This window comes from Panthera onca, chromosome D3, assembly GCF_046562875.1.
Source record: "Panthera onca isolate mPanOnc1 chromosome D3, mPanOnc1 haplotype 2, whole genome shotgun sequence".
Classification (NCBI taxonomy): Eukaryota; Metazoa; Chordata; class Mammalia; order Carnivora; family Felidae; genus Panthera; species Panthera onca.
In genome coordinates, this window is record NC_138350.1 from 72428191 (window position 1) to 72449385 (window position 21195).

Genomic DNA, 21195 nt, shown 5'->3' on the forward strand with positions numbered 1-21195 from the left:
TGAGCCACCGAGATGCCCCACCACAATAACCTTTTCAGTATTACTGAAGTAAATTTAATATTTAACGATGGGGGGGCGCCCGGGTGGCTCAGTCGGTTGAGCGTCCGACTTCAGCCCGGGTCACAATCTCGCATTCCGTGAGTTCGAGCCCCGCGTCGGGCTCTGGGCTGACGGCTCAGAGCCTGGAGCCTGCTTCCGATTCTGTGTCTCCCTCTCTCTCTGCCCCTCCCCCGTTCATGCTCTGTCTCTCTCTGTCTCGAAAATAAACGTTAAAAAAAAAAAAATTTAAAAAAAAAAATTTAACGATGGGGAAATACAAGATTATCACCTCTGAATGTTTAAAAAAAGCTTGCCATTTTATTATTTAAGATTTCAAAATGCGTGGTCTCAGATCAAGTGACAAAATAAGTTCTCATGCAACACCACTTTCATTTTTTACTTGAACAGGTGAAACAAATTGAAACTATTTTTCCATACATTTGAGCAGCCATCAGGAATATGGTCGTATTTACGTGTTATACCACTGATGATCACATTGTGTGTGCACAAATGTATTTTTAACCTCTCAAGTCTATTTAAGAGTACTCTCAATTCATAAACATTGGAGAGACAGAGAGGGAGAGACAGAGAGGGAGAGACAGAGAGAGAGAGAAAGAGAGAGAGACTGCGCACGCGTGTGTATATTCCTCCCTCCCCAACCAGGGGCGATGTATTAACCTACTTGATGAAAGTAAATCCTCCGTAACATTATTCCAATGGCTAAATGGCTGACGACAACTGGCTCCAACACCCAAATATATTCCCTGAAAAATGAGTCAATCAGCCCACAAAACGGCCCTCCACACCAGTGAATATGTTTATATTCTCTTCTGTAAATGGGATGGTTTATTTTTATAAGCAAATTTGTTGATAAGAAAATTCCACTGATATCAACAGCCACAGGCACTCTCCTGAGCTTACTGGATCATCCAAAGAAATGGCATGCACAGCAGAACCACAGAATTGCAAGATCACATCAGGGCAAAAACCTGAATCACTCAGACCAAGATTTCTCAACCTGATTTCTCAAACTGGTGACATTTTGGGTCAGATAATTCTTTGTTGTGGGGACCATTCTGTGCATTACAGAATATCCTGCAGCATCCCTGGTCTCTACCCACTACATGCCAGCAGCACACCCTTCCAAGGTATGACAACCAAAAATGTCCCCAGACATTGCCAAACATCCCCTGGGGGACAAATTTTGGTCTAAGAGTCTAACAACATATTACAGTGTTTCAGTTTTCAAAAGTGACTAAGTTCTGCAACACCATGAGAGTTCCAAGAAACTTCAGGCATTCCAAGCGGCTACTTTATACCAAACTTTCCTGGATCTCACAAAGTAACTGAAGCCTTATTACTGTAGATAGCTAATTCTTCCACATGTGCATGATTAAACACTCTTGTGATGATGAATCTGGGAAAGGCTGGGACAGGAGCCAACAGTGACTGGGTTTTATAGTTTCGATGAATTACACCTTCTTTTAACCCTTCTATGGACTAACCATCCTTGCCAAAGAACCTTTTTTTTTTCCCACAAACCATTTTCCCCAACACTGTCAACCTAAGACGCCCTCCTCTGGGCTCTCACCATTCAGATACTGTGCCTGACCTGTCACTGTACTGGGGTCAACTCTCACCCAAGGGCTCAGGGACCTTCCACTACCAGGCCAGCGTGTCTGTGCCAGTGCCCTCGGGCCCTGCTCTCATATTGACATCCCATGCCCAGGTCAGCTGTTGACCCTTGACCCCGGCCTGACCCCGCTGCCCCCACCCCGCCCCCAGGGCGGTACCTGAAGTAGTAGACATCGCTCTTGCCGGCACTGAGCCCAGATTTTCGGATCACTTCCTCCTTCTTCCATCCGGGGGGGAGGGCCGGGCAATCCATCCTCTTCCCGCTCTCCGTGGCCCGGGGTCCCCTGGGCCCCGGCCCCGCGCTCCCCGACGGGAAAGGGACCGGCTCCCGCCGGGGGGCGCCGCCGCCACCGCTGCCGCCGCCGCAGCCGCCGCCGTCGCCGCCAAGGCCGCCGCCGCCACTCGGGGGACGGCCGCGGCCCCGGCCCCGGCCCCGGCCCCGTCCCCGGCCACGGCCCCGGCCCCGGCCACGGCCACAGACGCCGCCGCCCCGGCCCGCCTGCTTCCACCGCCCCCGGCCACGGCCGCCGCCCCGAGCGCCTTCCCTGCGCACGCCGCTCACCGGGGACGGGGCGAGCGCGCTGCCCTGGCCCCCCTGCTCTATGGCGGAGTCGCCGCCAGCGCCGCTGCCGCCCGCCGCGCTCTCCCCCTCCTCCTGCTCCGGGCAGCAGCGGCCTCCCCCCGGGTGCGCGCGCATCCAGCCCCCTCCCCAGCCGGCGCTGCGCTTCTTCCGTAACCGAGCCCTTGGAATCCCGGAGACCCGCCCCGCCCGCAGCGCGGCGCGCGGGGGACGCGCGCAAGCATCATAGAGCGGACGCGCACAGAGCGGCCCTCCCGCTCGGGGCGTGGCTCCGGCCGCCGCCTCTTAGGTCCTCCAAGCTCCCCGGGCGGCCATATTGTCTCCGCCTTCTCGAGGGCACGCCCCTGGCCCCACCCGCTCCGCCCCCAGCCGCGCCCTTCCGGCCCCCGCCCGCGCTTGGGTGCGCAGAGCCCGGAAGGCGGGTAGGGCCTGGAGTCTTTTGTGGAGGAATGTCAGAAGGACTGCGGTTGTTTTGTTTCCTGTAGGGTTAACCTCCCTCTCTGTACGATTTTACCTATGTTTGCTCCCCCAATTAATGAATAACAAAATAGTTCGTTTTATATTCACTAACTAGATAATTCATTTAAAAAGGTAATAGATACCCGATACCTTCTTTCCCTCCTCCACCAAAACTTGCCAGAATGCTCAGATTGAAGAAGCTAGTCAAAGTGTTCCATTAGATGAATATTCCTATCCTCCAGAGTCTGGCTTCTGGGTTTAGGTCCCGGGATTGTTTATTCTCCTGCAACTTTATAAAGTTATAGGATGAAAAATGACAACTTGGGACATAATTCCTCTACTTCTACGGGGTTTACCTCTAAATTCTCCTTAAAATGACCAGGATCCCTGAACCCACCTAGGATTTACAATATTTCTAAAGATTTTTTCATAATTTAAACCTCCTTGTGTAATGGCCTTTGACAATTATCAGTGGCCTTTGGCTTGGTAAATACTCTTATGTTGAAAGACTAACCTAACCCACTATGACAACCCTTTAGGAATCTGTGCGGAATTCATTTGGATCTGCCAACTCATCGTTCAGGATTGGGTTTAAAGAATAGTGCTAAATTGATTAAGAAAACTGATTTAAGGGTGCCTGTGTGGCTCAATCGGTTGGGAGTCCGACTTCGGCTCAGGTCCTGATCTTGTGTTCCATGAGTTTGAGCCCCGCGTTGGGCTCTGCTGACAGCTCAGAGCCTGGAGCCTCCTTCAGATTCTGTGTCTCCTTCTCTCTCTAACCCCTCCCCTGCTCGCACCCTGTCTCTCTCTCTCTCTCTCTCTCTCTCTCTCTCTCTCACAAAACATAAACATTAAAAAAAATTTTTTTTTAATTAAAAAAAAAGAGGGGCGCGTGGGTGGCTCAGTCAGTTGAGCATCCTACTTTGGCTCAGATCATGATCTCACAGTCAGTGAGTTCCAGCCCCACATCCGGCTCTGTGCTGACAGCTCAGAGCCTGGAGCCTGCTTCGGATTCTGTGTCTCCCTCTCTCTCTGGTCCTCCCCCACTAACGCTCTTTCTCTGTGTCTCAAAGATGAATAAATGTTAAAAAAAAAAAAAAAAAAAAAAAAAAATTTTAAGTAAGAAAACTGATTTAAATTCTAAAGCACATTTTCTATGTGTTGCTTAATATTTATAGAAATGTACTATCAAAATTCAAGATGATATGTGATGAACTGTTTGGAAGACTGAGACATGCACATTTTATCAGATTGATTATAAATTTCAGTTTTCATACACATAGGACCTAAAAGTTGAAGGCCAAGTTTATAGAAAAAAAAATGATTTAATGTAAAATAATAGAAAATCAAAATATATTTGACTTACCTTTGCAATATATGCGAATAAACACTAACTTGTACACACAAACTTGTCTGTCTCTAAGCTTAACTTTAGATCTCATTTGATGTGTTTTATTTGACACACACTAAGTTACTGCTTCCTGTAGGAAAATGTTCTAGAAATGTGTCCAGCAAAGAGTTGGAAATTCAAGTCAAACTCTCAGAAGAGTGGTCAGTTCTGGGGGTTGTGTTTTTAGAAGTCATCTTGTGAAAGTCATCTTTGAAGGAAACTCTGCAAGCAAATAAGATCTCCAAGGAAGAACATACATGGTAAAATAAAAATAATAATAATAAAATAATAAATAAATAAAAAGTGGACCAAGAATTAAATCTTAAGGAACACCTACATTTAGGCTCTGGTAAAAGAGTTAGGGAAAAAATGCAATCAAAGTTTGGATGACAGACACTCTGTAGAGAAAGGGCTTTGATTTTCCTTTAATTAAAACTAAAGGATAAACCTGAGGAAATTTCATTAAAAATGGTAGTTAAGACAAGAAATGGAAAATATGTACTTTTGGAAGTTTTTATTTTTCCATGGTGTGTCAAACAAGGCTATATAGATCAAATAATATAATGGACATAAAAGCACATTTGTTTGTTTGTTTGTTTGTTTGTTTTAAATGTTTATTTATTTTTGAGAGAGAGAAAGAGAGAGGATCTAAAGTGGGCTCCAAGCTGATAGCAGCAAGCCCAATGAGGGGCTCAAACTGACAAACCATGAAGATCACGTGAGCTGAAGTCAGACGCTCAACCAACTGACCCACCCAGGCACCCCAAAAACATGTTTAAAGGAATAAATCACTATGAATTCAAGGTTATTGCTTTGACTTCTACTACCAGATGCCATTTAGTAAATCATAGTTTGTTTCCCCTGTTAAGAAAAATCTCATGTAGCTATTTCAAAAGCTATTTTTGATAACATTGGAATTTTTCTGCTGTAATACAATAAAGCAAAGTATAAAAATTTTTTTATTCTCCCACTAAAAGAAGAAAGAAATCTAATTAAGGAAACAATAAATTCTTCCAAGGTCTGGATTGAGACCTTAAAAGTATTGAGATTAGATGCTAAATATCTAAGAGATAAATCATATTGTTTTCCTTAAAATATTGGGCAAAGAATACACCGCTTATAATTATGGGAAAATGCATTTTATATCACTCCTTGACGAACAGCAACATTGTTTTTCTCAAGCAGTAGCGTTCTGACCAAATTTTCAGTTTTATCTCTCTTAACAGTAGAAGAGGTCTTGATAGCTTTACTTTATGGCAAAAGTGAAAAACAACGAGGGAGAATTATGTGTGAAATCTGGTCCATTAAGCAAACAATAGAGATTTAACCACCTCTGAGCTCTGCTTCCCAGGTGTAAAAGCAGGTGCTAAAACACCAACTGTCACCCCTGGAAATCTATCCATTCTTTAAGGTGTTTTCTCCCTTATTGTTTACCTGGAAAAACTGAGGTTAAGCCTTTAAAGAAAAAGTAGTTCCCAAGAAAAACCATGAGAGGTATTACTTTGTGTTTTTATTAAGAAAAATAGAACAAACTCAGTGAATGAAACAAAAAGACCGTTGGGTCTGGCGGGGGAGGGCAGCTAATGCCTGTTTTAAGATCTGTATATTTTATTGACAAATATATAACGTACATTTGAATTTATGAGTGTAATAATATACTCAATTAAAAAAAGGATTTGGGGGTACCTGGGTGGCTCAGTCGGTTAAGCGTCGACTTCAGCTCAGGTCCTGATCTCGCAGTTTGTGAGTTCGTAAGCATATTTGGATCAAGAGACTGCGGGGCCAACACTTTCTTCTTTTACAGAGTCTAAGAGGCATGGTCAGAATTTATCAAGACATTAAATAGGAGTGAGGGCATAGCCAAAGAAACATTTTCCAGCACCAATTAGCAGGTTTTATGATTCACTGAGTTGGCCCATCTACTGTTCACCTAATTCCCAGCTAAAATGAAATGCTGTTGGCATGGCGTGTCAGGAGGCCGATTGACACTTTCAAGTACATGTCATATAAATAAAGATTTTTTTTAATTGCTTTCCACTTGGAATGACTACAGAGGACTCTTACCCTGCATCATTCAAACTAAAAAGAGAAGAGTTAATTACTTGAAAGGCAAGAGAAAACAAGGAGAGATAAATTTTGAACCCAAAGAAATTTATATAAGATAGTCTCTGGTGCTTTAAAATTTTTCTGCTTATGTTACATTAGCCGTAGGTAAGTGGCTAGTGTTAAGTGTTCAGGATTAAGGGATGGAAAGATGCTTATTTGATTTCACCTCCTAAAAATAGAAAACCCAGTACTAGCAATAGAAAGAAAATGATCTTTAGGTTTCAGAGCCCCGAGGTACCACTTAACACTCCAAACAGTGGTTTTTTTAACCTTAATTCTGGCTGCAAAAACCCATGATCCAAGAGAAATAAGGGCTGAATATGTCTGGTGTCCATGAGAGGAGGAGAAGCAGCAACCAAGTAAATAGAAAAATGCATCTTGCCAGGGATTTCATGCTCTAAGTGGCTTTCACGGACCTCTCTAGAAGTAGCAGAGCTAGGACTAGAGCCCAAGTCTTCTGACCCCAAGTTCAGAATTCTGTCTTAGTTGCTTTCAAACTGCTCTTGTATCTGGCTTCTTCACCCTTGAATGTGCTCCTTTTTTTCCACCTCCACCCCCACCCCGTGCCTTTCTTTGACTGACTCCTACTTATCTCTGAAGTCTTACCTTAGACATCACTTCCTCCAAAGAGCCTTTCCTGACCTCCCCCAACTCCTCCATTCCTGAACCCCCTGGGCTGTGTGCTGTGTCCCACACTACCATTAGGTGTTTCCCCCATCCATTTGTTGTAATTAGTTGTTGAATTGTTTTCCCCCACCAGCCCAGAAAGCTGATCTTCGTGTTCACTATGGAATTCCCAGTACAGAGTATTAACAGCTGTTCTAGTCAGAAAATATGATTAGGTTTCCATGTCCCAAGAGACACTTAACAATAAATTTGACTTCATTAAAAGTGAGGCTTAAATTCACTTCACAAACATGTTTGCTTACAAGACAGTTACAACATTTTCTTCAGAGTAGTCTCTTCTACATGAATTGAAAGTAACTTTATTCATCAGTTCCTCAAAAATGTTGTGGAATATGTACCATAAAAGACTTAATCACAAAATGAGTCTTTACTTCTAAACAACCATTTCCTGAATTTGTATATTTACCTACATTTATTTCTGTTCTTTGACTTTAAATAAGTCAATTCCTAGTATTCTCTGAAATTATGTGCATACACACGTATTTCAATGCCTTTTGTTTATTGTGGAATCCTTTACAAAGTTTTCTGAGTATTGCCTTTTTGGCTTTGCTAATTTCTAATTTACCCCTAGTCTGTGGTACTTTTTAGCATAGCTTTATTAAAAAAAAAAAAAGCTAGTAAATGATGAATCATGAGAATCTACCCCCCAAAAAAGAGTACACTGTATATACTGTATGTTAACCAACTTAACAATAAATTATATTAAATAAATAAATAAATAAATAAATAAATAAGACTAATAGAGAGTCCATGATTTGGCCTAATGATCCCCTTCTGTAATATTTTCAGACTTTATATCCCAACCCTTCATCTACCTCAAGACTCCCCAACAAGTTCATCACAATTGTACTCTTAATCGTGAGTCCTCATATTGCTTATTTCCAGGTATCTATTATTATGTCACATATTCTTCTGCACAGCTTAGAAGTCTGCCCTCTGAGGTAGAAGGGGGGGACAGCAGTGATACAGCAACTTTCTCTGTCACCATCTATGAGAGACACATTGGTTGATCTAACCCGACATCCTTTACCAACCTGATTCTCCTGTGTCCACTTTGGCTATAGACTGAAAAATTCAAATACTCACTCTTCCAGTCTAGTTCAGGTAAGAACAAGGGAGAGCTGTGAGTGGCTCTGAAAAAAAAAGGTTTTACTTCTCTATTAAAACAGAAGAAAACAAAACCATGGTTGGCCTATCCTCTTCCCTTTGTTCCTGGCTTAAACATGGACACGATTCCTGGAGCCGCGGCAACCATTCTAAACTATGAGGCAAAGAACACGAAGATAAAGGGCAAGCACCATAAGAATAGCAGAGCCAGAGGATGGAGAACTTGAATGAACTTCCCAAGCAGCTGAACCGAGTCTTGCAACTATTTATCTCCAGACTCCTGTGTTATGTAGGCAACTAGACCTTTTTTTGAATTAAGCCCCTGTTGGGTTCTTAGACCACTACAGCAGGAAGCATTCTTTACTGAGGTACAATTCCTCCCCTCAATGGATTGTGTATATCTTACTGAAAACCAGGCAGCTCTCAACCTTCAAACCCCTGGGTAAGAGGTTGCAAAGAGTAGAGGAGAGAGTCCGAGAGAAGGGGAGAGAGCCAAAGAGCAAAGCAGAAGAGTTGGTAGGCTGTGCCTGTAACAGTAGCAGATCAAGAACTATCTCCCTTTCGTACTCGGATGGAAGGAAACGCATTCCAAGGGATCACTTGTAATTCAGCTCTAAGTTTTCTTGTCTTCTCATTCAACATGCTCTCTCTTGGCAATGTTACCTACTTGCCAGATTTAGACACAGGAATTGTCCCTGCCCTGTGATGCTAGCATGACCTAGGCACCATTGGTAAGATCATCCTACTGTAAATACCTTATAGCAGGTCTCCAGATGAAAAAGAGAATCACACTTTTTGGCTGCTTTTGAGGTGTTGAGGGGTCCAAAGCTTAGTACCCCATCTATAGCTCTTGAGTAGAGAATCTATTCAATAAATAAGAAAAGGGATAAGAAAGATGTCCAAAATAACTCCTTTCTCACTGAGAAAGTCTGGGCCAGAGGACCTATCATAGTGTGAGAGCTGAATTAGCTTGTTACTGAACCCCAAATTTAATAGACCAAGCTGTCAGCTTAGGACCAGACTATATAATGTGTCTCCCTCCACTCTCCAGGGGGCCAGTCTTTCTCTTCCTCTTTATAAGATGGCCAAGAATAGTCAAGAACAAATGGGCTGAGCAAAATGCCAAGAGGAAAACAGAGAAGGGCTGAGCTGCAAAGATCCTGATCTTTCCCAAATCCCCCATTCATTTGATCTCTGCAGACAATTGAAGCAAGAGACCAGAAGCGTCTAGGAAAAACAAGACAAAACAAAAACATCTATCTGTTTAAAAACAAGAGTAGAAGAGACATTTCCTCCTAACAGTACCATTTGCAAGTGCTGAAAATTGTCCCTTTAAATGTTATGTTTCAAATTCATACGTGTGTGTGTGTGTGTGTTTCCTGAGAAGTTTGGAAACTATTCAAATGAGTTAACCCTAAACTTAAGAATCATAACTAGATGACAGAATCTTAATGGTGTGATAAGATAGAGGACAAAATACTGCCATAATATTTCTCTAAAGGGAAGCAAGTTTTGATATTCCCCTGGGGTGTATATTGCCCGGGTAGGGAGTGGGGTGAGAATGCAAGGAAAGAAACATCATTTTACTCAGGTCTAGTTTTTGCCTAATCTTGCTTTATCATGGAACAGATGAGATAAGGGAATAATCTCTGAACATACTTTGAAATGTAAGCCATTTGTGACCAGCTTGAGAATGTGAATTTTCTTTGCCAGAGAAATATCACTTAGAATATATGCTATTTAACCATTCAAGATGGACATGAATGGGGGTGTGGGGACTAGGGGGCTGTTGCAGATAGAACTTTCTGCATGTCCCTTGCCGAGACAATAGGATTATAGGATATAGAGAGATAATTAAATTTTTTAATGTTTATTTTTTAAATCTTTTTTAACTTTTATTTATTTTTGAGAGACAGAGCATGAGTGGGGGAGGGGCAGAGAGAGAGAGAGAGACAGAATCTGAAGCAGGCTCCAGGCTCTGAGCTGTAAGCACAGAGCCTGACAAGGGGCTCAAACCCACGAACCATGAGATCATGACCAGAGCCAAAGCAGGAAGCTTAACTGGCTGAGCCACCTAGGCTTCCCATCGTTTATCTGTTTTTGAGAGAGAGAGAGAGAGAGAGAGAGAGAGAAACAGCACAAGTGGGGAAGGGGCAGAGAGAGATGGAAACAGAATCTGAAGCAGGCTCTAGGCTCTGAGCTGTCAGCACAGAGCCCAACATGGGGCTCAAACTCACGGACCCTGAGATCATGACCTGAGTCAAGGTCGGATGCTTCACTGACTCAGCCACCTAGGTGCCCGGAGATGCTACTTTTACCCGCTGGTACTTTGGTGTTAGTCTTGCCTGCATAACCAGAGGCAGACCATGTCATATGTCATTTCCACCCCCAATGCCCCGACCATTGACTTTTCTTTCTTGCACTAACATTAGACTATTATCACTGGATTCCTCAGCACAGCAGCCTGTCCTTAACTCATTTCCAAATGTTTCCTTTCACTATCATTTCAACCAGACCCTTCCCCATCCCCCATGCTTAGGTTCTCATGCTCCCTTCTCACTGCATCTTAATCAGATAAGATCCTTCAACAATTACATTTCAAATGTTTCACCAGGTTGATCCTACCCTATTTCTTCTTAATAGAAAGATATTATTAAATACTTCAGCACTTATCCCCAAGTTTTCTTCAAGGTGTGTAAATGCCCTGCTTTCTGTGCATTATACTATTTATTTATTCTTTCAAGACAGTCTTAAAATCTTTCCTGTCCATGAGCACAGAGCTTCCAAAAACAGCTTTCTCATATTTTACTCTGTGATGTGGGCAGCCCAGAATCTCTAGGCATTTGGAGAAAGCCCTTAACATAGAAAAACAGGAGCGGAGGGGTGCCTGGGTGGCTCAGTTGGTTAGGCGTCCAACTTGGGCTCAGGTCATGATCTCACAGTTGGTGAGTTCGAGTGTTGGGCTCTGTGCTGACAGCTCAGAGCCTGAAGCCTGCTTCGGATTCTGTGTCTCTCTCTCTGCCCCTCTCCCCTCACACTCTGTCTCTCTGTCTCTCTCAAAAATAAATAAACATAAAAAGAAAAAGAAAAAAAATGGGTGGTTTAAAAAGTAACTTTAGGGGGTGCCTGGGTGGCTCAGTCGGTTAAGCGTCCGACTTTCAGCTCAGGTCACAATCTCGCGGTCCGTGAGTTCGAGCCCCGCGTCGGGCTCTGGGCTGATGGCTCAGAGCCTGGAGCCTGCTTCCGATTCTGTGTCTCCCTCTCTCTCTGCCCCTCCCCCGTTCATGCTCTGTCTCTCTCTCTCTCTGTCTCAAAAATAAATAAACGTTTAAAAATAAATAAATAAATAAAAAGTAACTTTAGTAGAAACAGAGCAATGAAATGAATTGAATAAACTTTTTTTTAAGTTTGTTTATTTATTTTGAGAGAGAGAGGGCACGGGCACACAAGTGAGTGGGGAAGGGGCGGGGGAGAGAATCCCAAGTAGGCTCCATGCTGTCAATAGAGAATGTGGCATGGGGCTTGATCTTGAACCATGAGATCACAACCTGACCTGAAATCAAGAGTCAGTCGTCTGACTGAGCGACCCAGGCACCCCCCCCTCCTGTTTTTCTTTTTAAAAATCTAATTTTTAAAAATCTAACCCTTTTTAAAAATCTAATTAATATACTCAGAGATTGACACACTCAAATATTTCAGGATGAATAAGATGATATTAAGAAGAAACAATCAAAGAACCAGAATAAGCTCTTGTAAATGTAACTATGATTGAAAAATGTTTTTAAAAATCCATACAAGTATTGAAAAATTAAGTTAAGAAAATAGTCCAGAATAATATTGAAAAAAAAACAAACTAGGAGGCCCAACATTTGACCAATAAAAGTTTCATAAATAAAGATAGAAATAGCAAAGAGGACTAAATAATGAAAAATTATATATTTAAGGGGCACCTGGGTGGCTCAGTTGGTTAGGCATCTGACTTTGGTTCAGGTCATGATCTCACAGTCAGTGAGTTCAAGCTCCGCGTTGGGCTCTGCTGAGAGCTCGGAGCCTGGAGCCTGCTTCGGATTCTGTGTCTCCCTCTCTCTCAGCCCCTCCCCTGCTTGTGCTCTGTCTCTCTCTGCTCTCAAAAATGAATAAATGTAAAAAAAAAAAATTTTTTAAGTATATATTTAAGAAACTTTCTAGGGCATGAATCTCCATACTGATAGGCCCCAGCACAATGGAGAAAAACACAAACTCACCTCTAGATAGAGCCTCATGAGATTTTAGAACATCATAGATAAAAGACAGGTCCTAAAAGCTCCCAGAGAGAAGACAATCCACATACAGAGCACTGGCAATAAGAATAGCACTGAACTTCTCTGGAGCACCTGGGTGGCTCAGTCAGTTAAGGATCCAACTTCGGCTCGGGTCATGATCCTGTGGTTTGTGGGTTCAGGCCCCAAGTTGGGCTCTGTGCTGACAGCTCAAACCCTGGAGAACTGCTTTGGATTCTGTGTCTTCCTCTCTCTCTACCCCTCCCCCGCTCACACTCTGTCTCTTTCAAAAGTAAACAGTAAGGGGCGCCTTGGTGGCTCAGTCAGCTAAGCGGCCAACTTCGGCTCAGGTCATGATCTCTCGATTCGTGAGTTCGAGCCCCGCGTTGGGCTCTGTGCTGACAGCTCAGAGCCTGGAGCCTGTTTCAGATTCTGTGTCTCCCTCTTTCTGACCCTCCCCTGTTCATGCTATGTCTCTCACTGTCTCAACAATAAATAAAAGGTTAAAAAAAAATTAAAAAAAAAAGTAAACATTAAAAAAAAAAAAAAAGAATACCACTGAACTCAACAACACTGAAAGTTACAAGGAAAAACATGCCTTTAAATTTTTAAAAAATTATTTTAAGAATAAATTTCTAAGGGCACCTGGGTGGCTCAGTCGGTTGAGCATCCGACTTCAGCTCAGGTCATGATCTCACAGTTTGTTAGTTCAAGCCCTCCGTCGGGCTCTGTGCTGACAGCTTGGAGCCTGGAGCCTGCTTCGGATTCTGTGTCTCCCTCTCTCCCTGCCCCTTCCTTGTTTGTGGTCTGTCTCTCTCTGTCTCTCAAAAATAAATAAACGTTAAAAATTAAAAAAATAAATAAATAAAATAAAATAAAAAATAAAAATAGATTTCTATACCTAGTCAAAAACCATTTTTCAGAACTGCAAGATAGGTCTCAAAACACAAATTTCCCAAGGGGTCTTTCCCAGGAAGCCACTGAAGGATGTGCTCTACGGAAACAAGGGAGAACAGCAAGATTGAGAAATATGGAGGACCCAGGGAAGGATTTCGGTAACACAGGAGAGAGGCCAAAGAAAGCCCACGATGATGGGGAAAGGAACTCCTAAGAACTGTGCCACCCAGAGAGCAATATTCCAGGTTGGCGGGAGGGGACAGGTTATATAGGAGGCACATCTCTAGGGGGGAGAAAAAGAGGATTGATTATCTATGCCGATGCCTATGCAGAAAATTATATTAAAAACCCGTTGGAGACCGTGGGGGAAAAAACAGTGACAATTACACAGAACACTGAGAGAATTTTGAGAGAGATAAGCAATAACTTCAGGGGCAAAAAGAGAAAGGAAATAGAATCATGGTCATAATACTGTGATATTATGTAATACATAGTAACTTTTTTTGTTGATTTAACCAAAACTGGGGAGGTCAACCTACCCCAGAGGAAGGAGCTAACAAAAGAGAAAATTGTTGCCTCCGAGGAATGGGACTGAGGAATAGAGGTGGGGATGAAACTTCATGTTTTCTTTTTATTCTTCTCAGTATTTAATTGTTAGAACCACGTGCATGTATGATTTTGGTAAGAATATAGCCTTTTTTTTTAAAGAATATAACCATTTAAAAAATAATGACGTGGCTTCTTTTCGGTACTTCACTTACAACTCCATTGCTATTAAGGATAATTACTATTTTTTGTCCTGGATAATTTACCATTTTCCCCTCCACTTTGTAAATAAGGAAACTAAAGCAGTAAAAGGATAAATTATGCATCAGAGTTTATCTAACTGGTAAATCATAAATTAAAGCGTAGGCTCTTTTAGTTACACATTGTGGTAAACTACAGCTTTACTTCTGTTAACATTTAATTTTAGGTTTTGCACATGGTGATTAATGATTCCCAGTAAGGGCTTTGTATAGGTGTAGGTCAGTGTTGTCCGTTATATTGTCACTCCTTAAGTTGATATGTTCAGCGTGTGGCTTACTTATCTTCGTTGGGTTCCTAGTGTATAATTTTGAATAACTCTTCATCTTGTTTCTTTGTTAGCTGATCAGTTTCAGAGATTATTCTCAGCTCTAACTCTGAGCTCAAAGAAATTTTTAGCACAGAATGATGGTCCTGAACTGTTCACACTTCACAGTATTGGTTCTCAAGTCTGATTGCTTGGTGTAGGGGGGAGGTAAGTACGAGTTGAAGAACGTGAGGTGTGTCTAGAAAATCAGAGTTCCTGGGGCACCAGGGTGGCTCAGTCAGTTAAGCAACCGGTGACGGACTCTTGATTTCAGGTCAGGTCATGATCCCATGGTTTTGTGAGTTCAAGCCCCGCATCAGGCTCTGTGCTGACGGCATGGAGCCTGCCTGGGATTCTCTCTTCCCTCTCTCTCTGCCCCTCCCCCACTCATGCTGTGTCTCTCTCAAAATAAATAAATAAACATTTTTAAAAAAATTTTTTTAAATGTTAAAGAAATGTTTTGTTTTGTTTTTAATGTTTATTTATTTTTGAGAAAAAGAGAGCGTGAGGGGGAGAGGGACAGAGAAAGAGGGAGACACAGGATCGGAAGCACGCTCCAGGCTCTGAGCTGTCAGCACAAAACCCAACACGGGGCTCAAACTCACGAACCATGAGATCATGACCTGAGCTGAAGTCGGACGTTCAACCGACTGAGCCACCCAGGCACCCCTTAAAGAAATGTTTTAAAAATTTGTTGGGAAATATTTTTCTTTAAAAGACATATAAACACAAATGTTTACAAACTTTTCTAAACATGTAACTTGTCTATAGTAATTATATATGAAGAAGATACTGCTGAGAATCTAGTTAACAATAAAAAGAAGAGGGGCACCTGGGTGGCTCAGTTGGTTAAGCATCTGACTCTTGGTTTCAACTCAGGTCATGATCCCACAGTTTCATGAGTTCAAGCCCCACATTGGGCTCTGCGCTGACATCACAGAGCCTGCTTGGGATTCTCTCTTTCTCTGTCCCTCCCCTGCTCACGTAGTCTCTGTCTCTCTCAAAAATAAATAAATAAACTTAAAAAAATAACAATAAAAAGAAGATAGAATTATATATTGATTTTTTTTTTTTTTTAGCATCTAAACTTAGGTCAGAAGGAAATTATTTTCCAGCGGTATATTTGTTGTGGTTTACACTAAGATAATATTTGCATATCTGTGATGGATTTGCTATAAGCCACTACAACTTGTAGGATACTGTAAATAACTAAATAACTGGTCCTGCCTAATAAATAGCAGTGGAGGATGCATAAGGAAGACCATCCCAAACTAAAGTACATTTTAGAGCAAAGTGGAGAATGAATGGACATGTGAAAATATGATAAGAGAAATTTGTTCTTATTTTAGCAAATATCTGCTGCAAAATTTTCAAAGCCTATTATTATGCAAATCATGATCTATTAAAAAGAAAAAGAATTAAGCAATTAGTGAAACCACAGGAAGGAAAAATGATAAACTTTACAATTTTTTTAAGTTTATTCATTTTTTTTTGAGAGAAAGAGAGAGAGAAGAGAGAGAGAGAGAGAGACAGAGAGACAGAATGAGTAGGGGAGGGGCAGAGAGAGGGAGAGAGAATTCCATGCAGGCTCCATCCCATCAGCACAGAGCCCGATGTGGGGCTCTAACTCATATACAGAGAGATCATGACCTGAGCCAAGATCAAGAGTCAGATGCTTAACTCACTGAACTACCTAATCTTTAGCCTCCCTAATCTTTACAGATTAGATGCCCTTAATCTTTACAGTTTTTAAAATAAATAGAAAAATGGTATGGTTGCCATATAGATTAGAGCCAGTTTTATTTAATATTACATCCATTTTGGAGAAAAAACAAAATAGATTAAAACATTTTTTTAAAGTTTATTTATTTTTGAGAGAAAGAGTGAGAGAAAACAGAGCATAAGTGGGGAGGAGGGGGAGGCACAGAGAGAGAGGGAGACACAGAATCGGAAGCAGGCTCCAGGCTCTGAGCTGTGAGCACAAAGCCCAATACAGAGCTTGAACCCACAAACTGTGAGATAGATCATGACCTGAGCCAAAGCCCCATGCTTAACTGACTGAGCCACCCAGGGGCCCTAAAAATAGATATTTAAAGTCAGAACTCCATGAGAAGCACTGTAGAGATTCCTCAAATGCATAATTTCTTAAAAGTCCAACTATATAGTTTCCTGGCTGCCTTTTACTATAAAACAATCTCAAACTTCCAGAAAAATTTTAAGAACATTTTCTTCCTCACTATTTGAAAGTAAATTGCTAACATAATGTTCTTTAACCTTAAATACTTTAATGTGTAATTATTACAAACATGGACATTGGCCTTTATAACAGCCACAATGAAACCATCGAATCGAGAAATTAGCATTACTATACAACCCTGACCCTCATTCAGACCTCATTCGAGTTCTACCGGTTGTTCAACAATGTCTTCTATAGCAGAAGGATCTAGTCCTGATCATAAAACCCATTTGGTTGTTGTGTCTTTTTAGCTTCCTTCAATTGTGTAGCAATTTTCCAGTCTTTCATTGACTTTCATGACCTTGAAGTTTTTGAAGATTCCGGGTTGGTTATTTTGTAGCATGTCCTTCAATTTGGGCTCACGTACTGTTTCTTCATGATTAAATTTAGGTAATGTGCATCTTTGGCAGGAACATCACAGAAGTAACACTGTGTTCTTCTCATTACATCCTATCGGCTGACCCAGGATTTCTTTTTGTCCCATTACTGGTGATGTTAACTTTGATCACTTGACTAAGGTGGCCCCTTCTCTGTAAAGTTACATTTTTTAACCTTTGTAATTTATACACATTTAAATATATAAACTAAACATTTTTAAATGATAAGAAAACACACTTGACTATGTTACAAATCAACTTTTAACTCATTGGAGGCCATTTCAAGTTGGTGGCTTAACTCATCTTTGCATAGAGCTTAGGATGTTGCTTACTATCTCCCTCAGGTTCTTACTATATCATTTCGAATGACTCTTCATATTGTTTTTTCTTTAGCTGATCTGAGATTTCTGAGCTGACCTGACATTACTCTCACTATAGCTCTGAGCTTAAAGAATTTTTAACACTGAATGATAGCTCTGAAATGTTCACAGGATTTATCTGCCTGGTCATAAAGCATCTGCATTTGTTATCTATTGTGGGATAACTAATTACCACACATTTAGCATCTGAAAACAACACACTGTTTATTATCACATGGTTCCAATGGATCAAGGGTCTGGGTACAGACCCTGGGTCCTCCGCTCTTGGGAGGATTCAAGGTGTTGACTGGGGCCGGGGTCTCAATTTGAGGCTTAGGTTTTTGTCCAAACTCACATGGTTGTCAGCAGTATTCATTCCTTGTAGCTATAGAACTCATGCTGGCCTATTTCTTCAAGACTGACGGAAGAATCTCTGCCTTCTGCTTCTGATCTCTAGACCCTCTTCTAAAGGGTTCACTTAGTTAAGTCAGGCCCGTCTATTAAAATCTCCCTCTCGATTAACTCAAAGGAAACGAATTAGCAACTTACATTACATCCACAAAATCCCTTCACCTTTGCCATCTGGATCAGATACTTGAACTTCTTGCATTGTTTCACTGGCCATTGAGTTTGTCACTCAGGCTTGACTCAGCCTTTTCTTTTTTCAGTTTTAATTTAGAATTTCACATGTCTGAACACATAAAACCGTACAAGTAAAAACACTGTTACAACATGTGTGCATCATTGTGAAATATCGACAAGGCATGGATACGTCTGTTTTGTGTGTGCTTACCACAGAAAAGAGGCTGTACAATAGCAAATAAATGCATAACACACTGAGTTGTGATACTTTCATATTAAATAATGTTAACACTTATTGTAAACTTTGGGTGCTTCTTGCCTGTCTTTGTGGGTAAGGAATGAATTCAGTGGTTAGATATTGTTAGTAATTCCACTTAGAGGCAAACGTTTATTAACATCCTTTCCAGCTTCTGGATTAGTTTAACTGAACAGTATACTCAGTTTCCAATGGGCACTGATTTAAAAAAAAAAAAAAGAAAAGTGCCATTTGCAATTGCCTAGCTGTATGATTCTGGAATTTCTGAAAACTCTATAATCCAAACAAGATAAAGAAATAGATGCTGCAGTTGATATATGACCAACAATCATCCACAAACCTACATGGCAAACCTGTGGTTATTATTCTCTACTTACATTGCACTTACTGATAAGCATTAAAAATGTAATCTTATAAAATAAAGACAGGGTCATAAGTTTCTACTTTTATCTATGGCAGGAGCGATGATTGAGGTGGGGGTTTTGGGTGAGATTTTACTTAATTAAAGAGTCTAAAAGAAAGCCACAAAAGAGTTTGAACAAAATAGTAATGGGAAAGCTGGATCTACAGCTAGTTAATGAATTTAGGAAATTCAGAGCTTAATCAAGTAATCATTTAATTCAATGACTCCTTTAATAGGACTTATGGAGTCCTATATAATTTGACCATTTGTTTATCCACCCATGGTAGCAGAACTGCTGATGTTACCTCCTCCAGCAAGACCCCATCACGCTGTCTTACAGAGATGTACAATAGCTCATGGTCTCCTACCACCAATATCTGACTGTATATGCATTTTATCAGACAAGGCCAGTTCTTTCAACTGTCCTCTCTAGTTTTAGTTAACTGTAGGCTGTGTAAAGTCCACGGCACAATTCTCCAAACACAGTAGATTCCTTGGTATATGCCTCCTAAGTGACTAAGATTTCCTCTCCTGGAATAGGGCTACGAAATGACCTAAATCTAAATGTCCTAAAGTGTTAGGTTTCTCAAGGTGTTTTTCCCCCTAATCTTACTGAAGGGTAATTGAGGTGTAGCAAAGCACACACATTTAGACGGTACAATTTGATCCATCTTAACGTACGCACATACCACGAGCAAGACAATGAACATTTCCATTGGCCTGAAAGGTTTCCTTTGCACCTTAGTAATCCCTCCCTGCCTTTACATCCTTCTACAGAGAACCACTGATCTGCTTTCTGTCAATATAGGTTAATATTTTCTAAAATTTTATATATGCATTATCATTGAATTGCTCTTTTTCTGCCTGGCTTCTTTTACTCAACTGTTCATTTTAAGACTCATCCGTGGAATGCTGAACATCAATTATCCATTCCTTTTTACTGATGAATAGTTTTCCAGTGTATGGATGTATCACAGTTTATCTATTCATGACAGATGAACATTTGGGTTGTTTCCAATTTTCAACTCTTTCCAATGAACCGGATAAGAACTTTCATATACAAGTCTTTATGTGGGCATATGTTTTCATTTTCCTAAGGCAGATAGCTAACGATGGAATGACATATGGCAGTGTTATGTTTAACTCTTTAAGAAACTGCCACATGCATCATTTCACATTCTCATGGACGATGTATGAGAGTTTCACTTGCTCTGCATCCTGATCTACCCTTGGACATAGACAGTTTTTAGAACCTGAGCTTTTCCCATGGGTGTGTAGTGGTTTTGTTACATTTTCCCAAATGACTAATGATGTTAAGCATCTTTTATGTAAAGTGTTTGTTCAAATCTTTTGCCCATTTTCTTGCTAGGTTGTCCTATGTATTTAAAAAAAAATTTTTTTTTAATTAAAAAAATTTTAAACTGAATTAAATTTAATTTTAATTTTAAATTTAATTTTTAAATTTTAAATTGTATTTCTTTATTTTTGAGAGAGAGACAGAGAGAGTGAGCAGGGGAGGAGCAGAGAGAGAGGGAGAGAGAATCTCAAGCGGGTTCCGCACTGTCAGCATGGAGACCGATGTGGGGCTGGAACTCACAAACTGTGAGAACATGACCTGAGCTGAAACCAAGAGTTGGACACTTAACCGACTAAGCCATTCAGGTGCCCCTGTATTTTTAATGACTATGTCTGGAAAAGACTTGGCCTTCAAATAACCCATTTCCAAATGTTGAACATTTTGGCTCCGGAAATGATAAGTCAACCATTTTGCTATCCATCAATTTTGAGGCAACTGCTACTTTCCTCTCTTTATAACAAGAATCTGTTCTGTGCTGTTTGATCTGGTCATCTAATACATTAGATGTCCTGTACCTCCATATTTATATCTTTCATACCGTGTCGTTGACATTATTTTTGGAGACATGAGCACTAGAATTGGTACAGAAGCGATTGAAAGCCTCCTTACAGTCAATGGGAGAAGGGTTTTTCTATCTTGTTTTATGATTATCCTTCCAGGGAGAGCATGTCAATTTAAATTGAAAACGTTTCTCTAACTGTATCAATGAGCTATTACTGATAGAAATCAAAGGGCAGCCTTATAGTTACCCTTAGACTTAGCATTATCTATTAAAAACAAGAGAAGTTGATTAAACAACAAATTAAGCTCTCTTTGCTCACTACTATCCTCAGGGTAGCTATTTTGGACTCTATAGATAGTGACTGATACCACTTTACTCTAAATATTTAATAGCTCTCTCCAAGCTAAGTTGTGTGCATAACTGGACTTTGAAATCAATATTGCCTGATAAAACAAAATATGGATAAAAGAATGGAGTCACACCCAAAATAATAGTGGTTATCTATATTTCCAACTATTGTAGGTGTTAAACATTTGCTCTTAATATTTTAGTGATGAAAAGAACCTCTGCTCTACTCCCCCAGAGGCAATGTATTTACTTTCTGTCTCTCTTTTTCTTTATTCATCCTCTCTTTGCTCTTTCCCAATGCCAGAAGAGGTGTTTAATTAGTGAGGAGGAGTGCCTGACAGTCCTAAGGCCTGGTGGGGTTAACCTGCTGTGGTTCAACCTTTAAAATCCCTCCTGGATCGCCTCCCCTGAGGCGTTGCTGGCTCACTGCATATCCAGGTTCTAATCTGTCAACTGGCAGGTTAGTTGGGCCTCCTGCATGCCCCGACAGGCCTTCTGTGTCTCA

At 41.0% G+C, this 21195-nt stretch overlaps 1 protein-coding gene and 2 long non-coding RNA genes across 3 annotated transcripts in view; 1 reads left to right on the plus strand and 2 right to left on the minus strand.

Moving 5' to 3' along the window:
- Positions 1–2544, minus strand: part of MBD2 (methyl-CpG binding domain protein 2) — a 65502-nt gene extending 62958 nt beyond the window's left edge. The window contains exon 1 of the mRNA XM_060613885.3: positions 1833–2544. Coding sequence (XP_060469868.1) covers positions 1833–2371 — 539 coding nt within the window. The 5' untranslated portion in view covers positions 2372–2544. The remainder of the gene's footprint in view (positions 1–1832) is intronic.
- A 171-nt stretch (positions 2545–2715) lies between these two features.
- LOC132666011 (uncharacterized) lies at positions 2716–8013 on the minus strand. Its single transcript, XR_009604412.3, has 3 exons — positions 7931–8013; positions 5790–5910; positions 2716–3002 (listed from the first exon to the last, which is right to left on the minus strand). It is a non-coding gene; the product is annotated as an uncharacterized LOC132666011 (long non-coding RNA).
- Positions 8014–8292: 279 nt separating this feature from the next.
- LOC132666010 (uncharacterized) lies at positions 8293–9358 on the plus strand. Its single transcript, XR_009604411.1, has 2 exons — positions 8293–8371; positions 9055–9358. It is a non-coding gene; the product is annotated as an uncharacterized LOC132666010 (long non-coding RNA).
- Positions 9359–21195: the final 11837 nt, after the last annotated feature.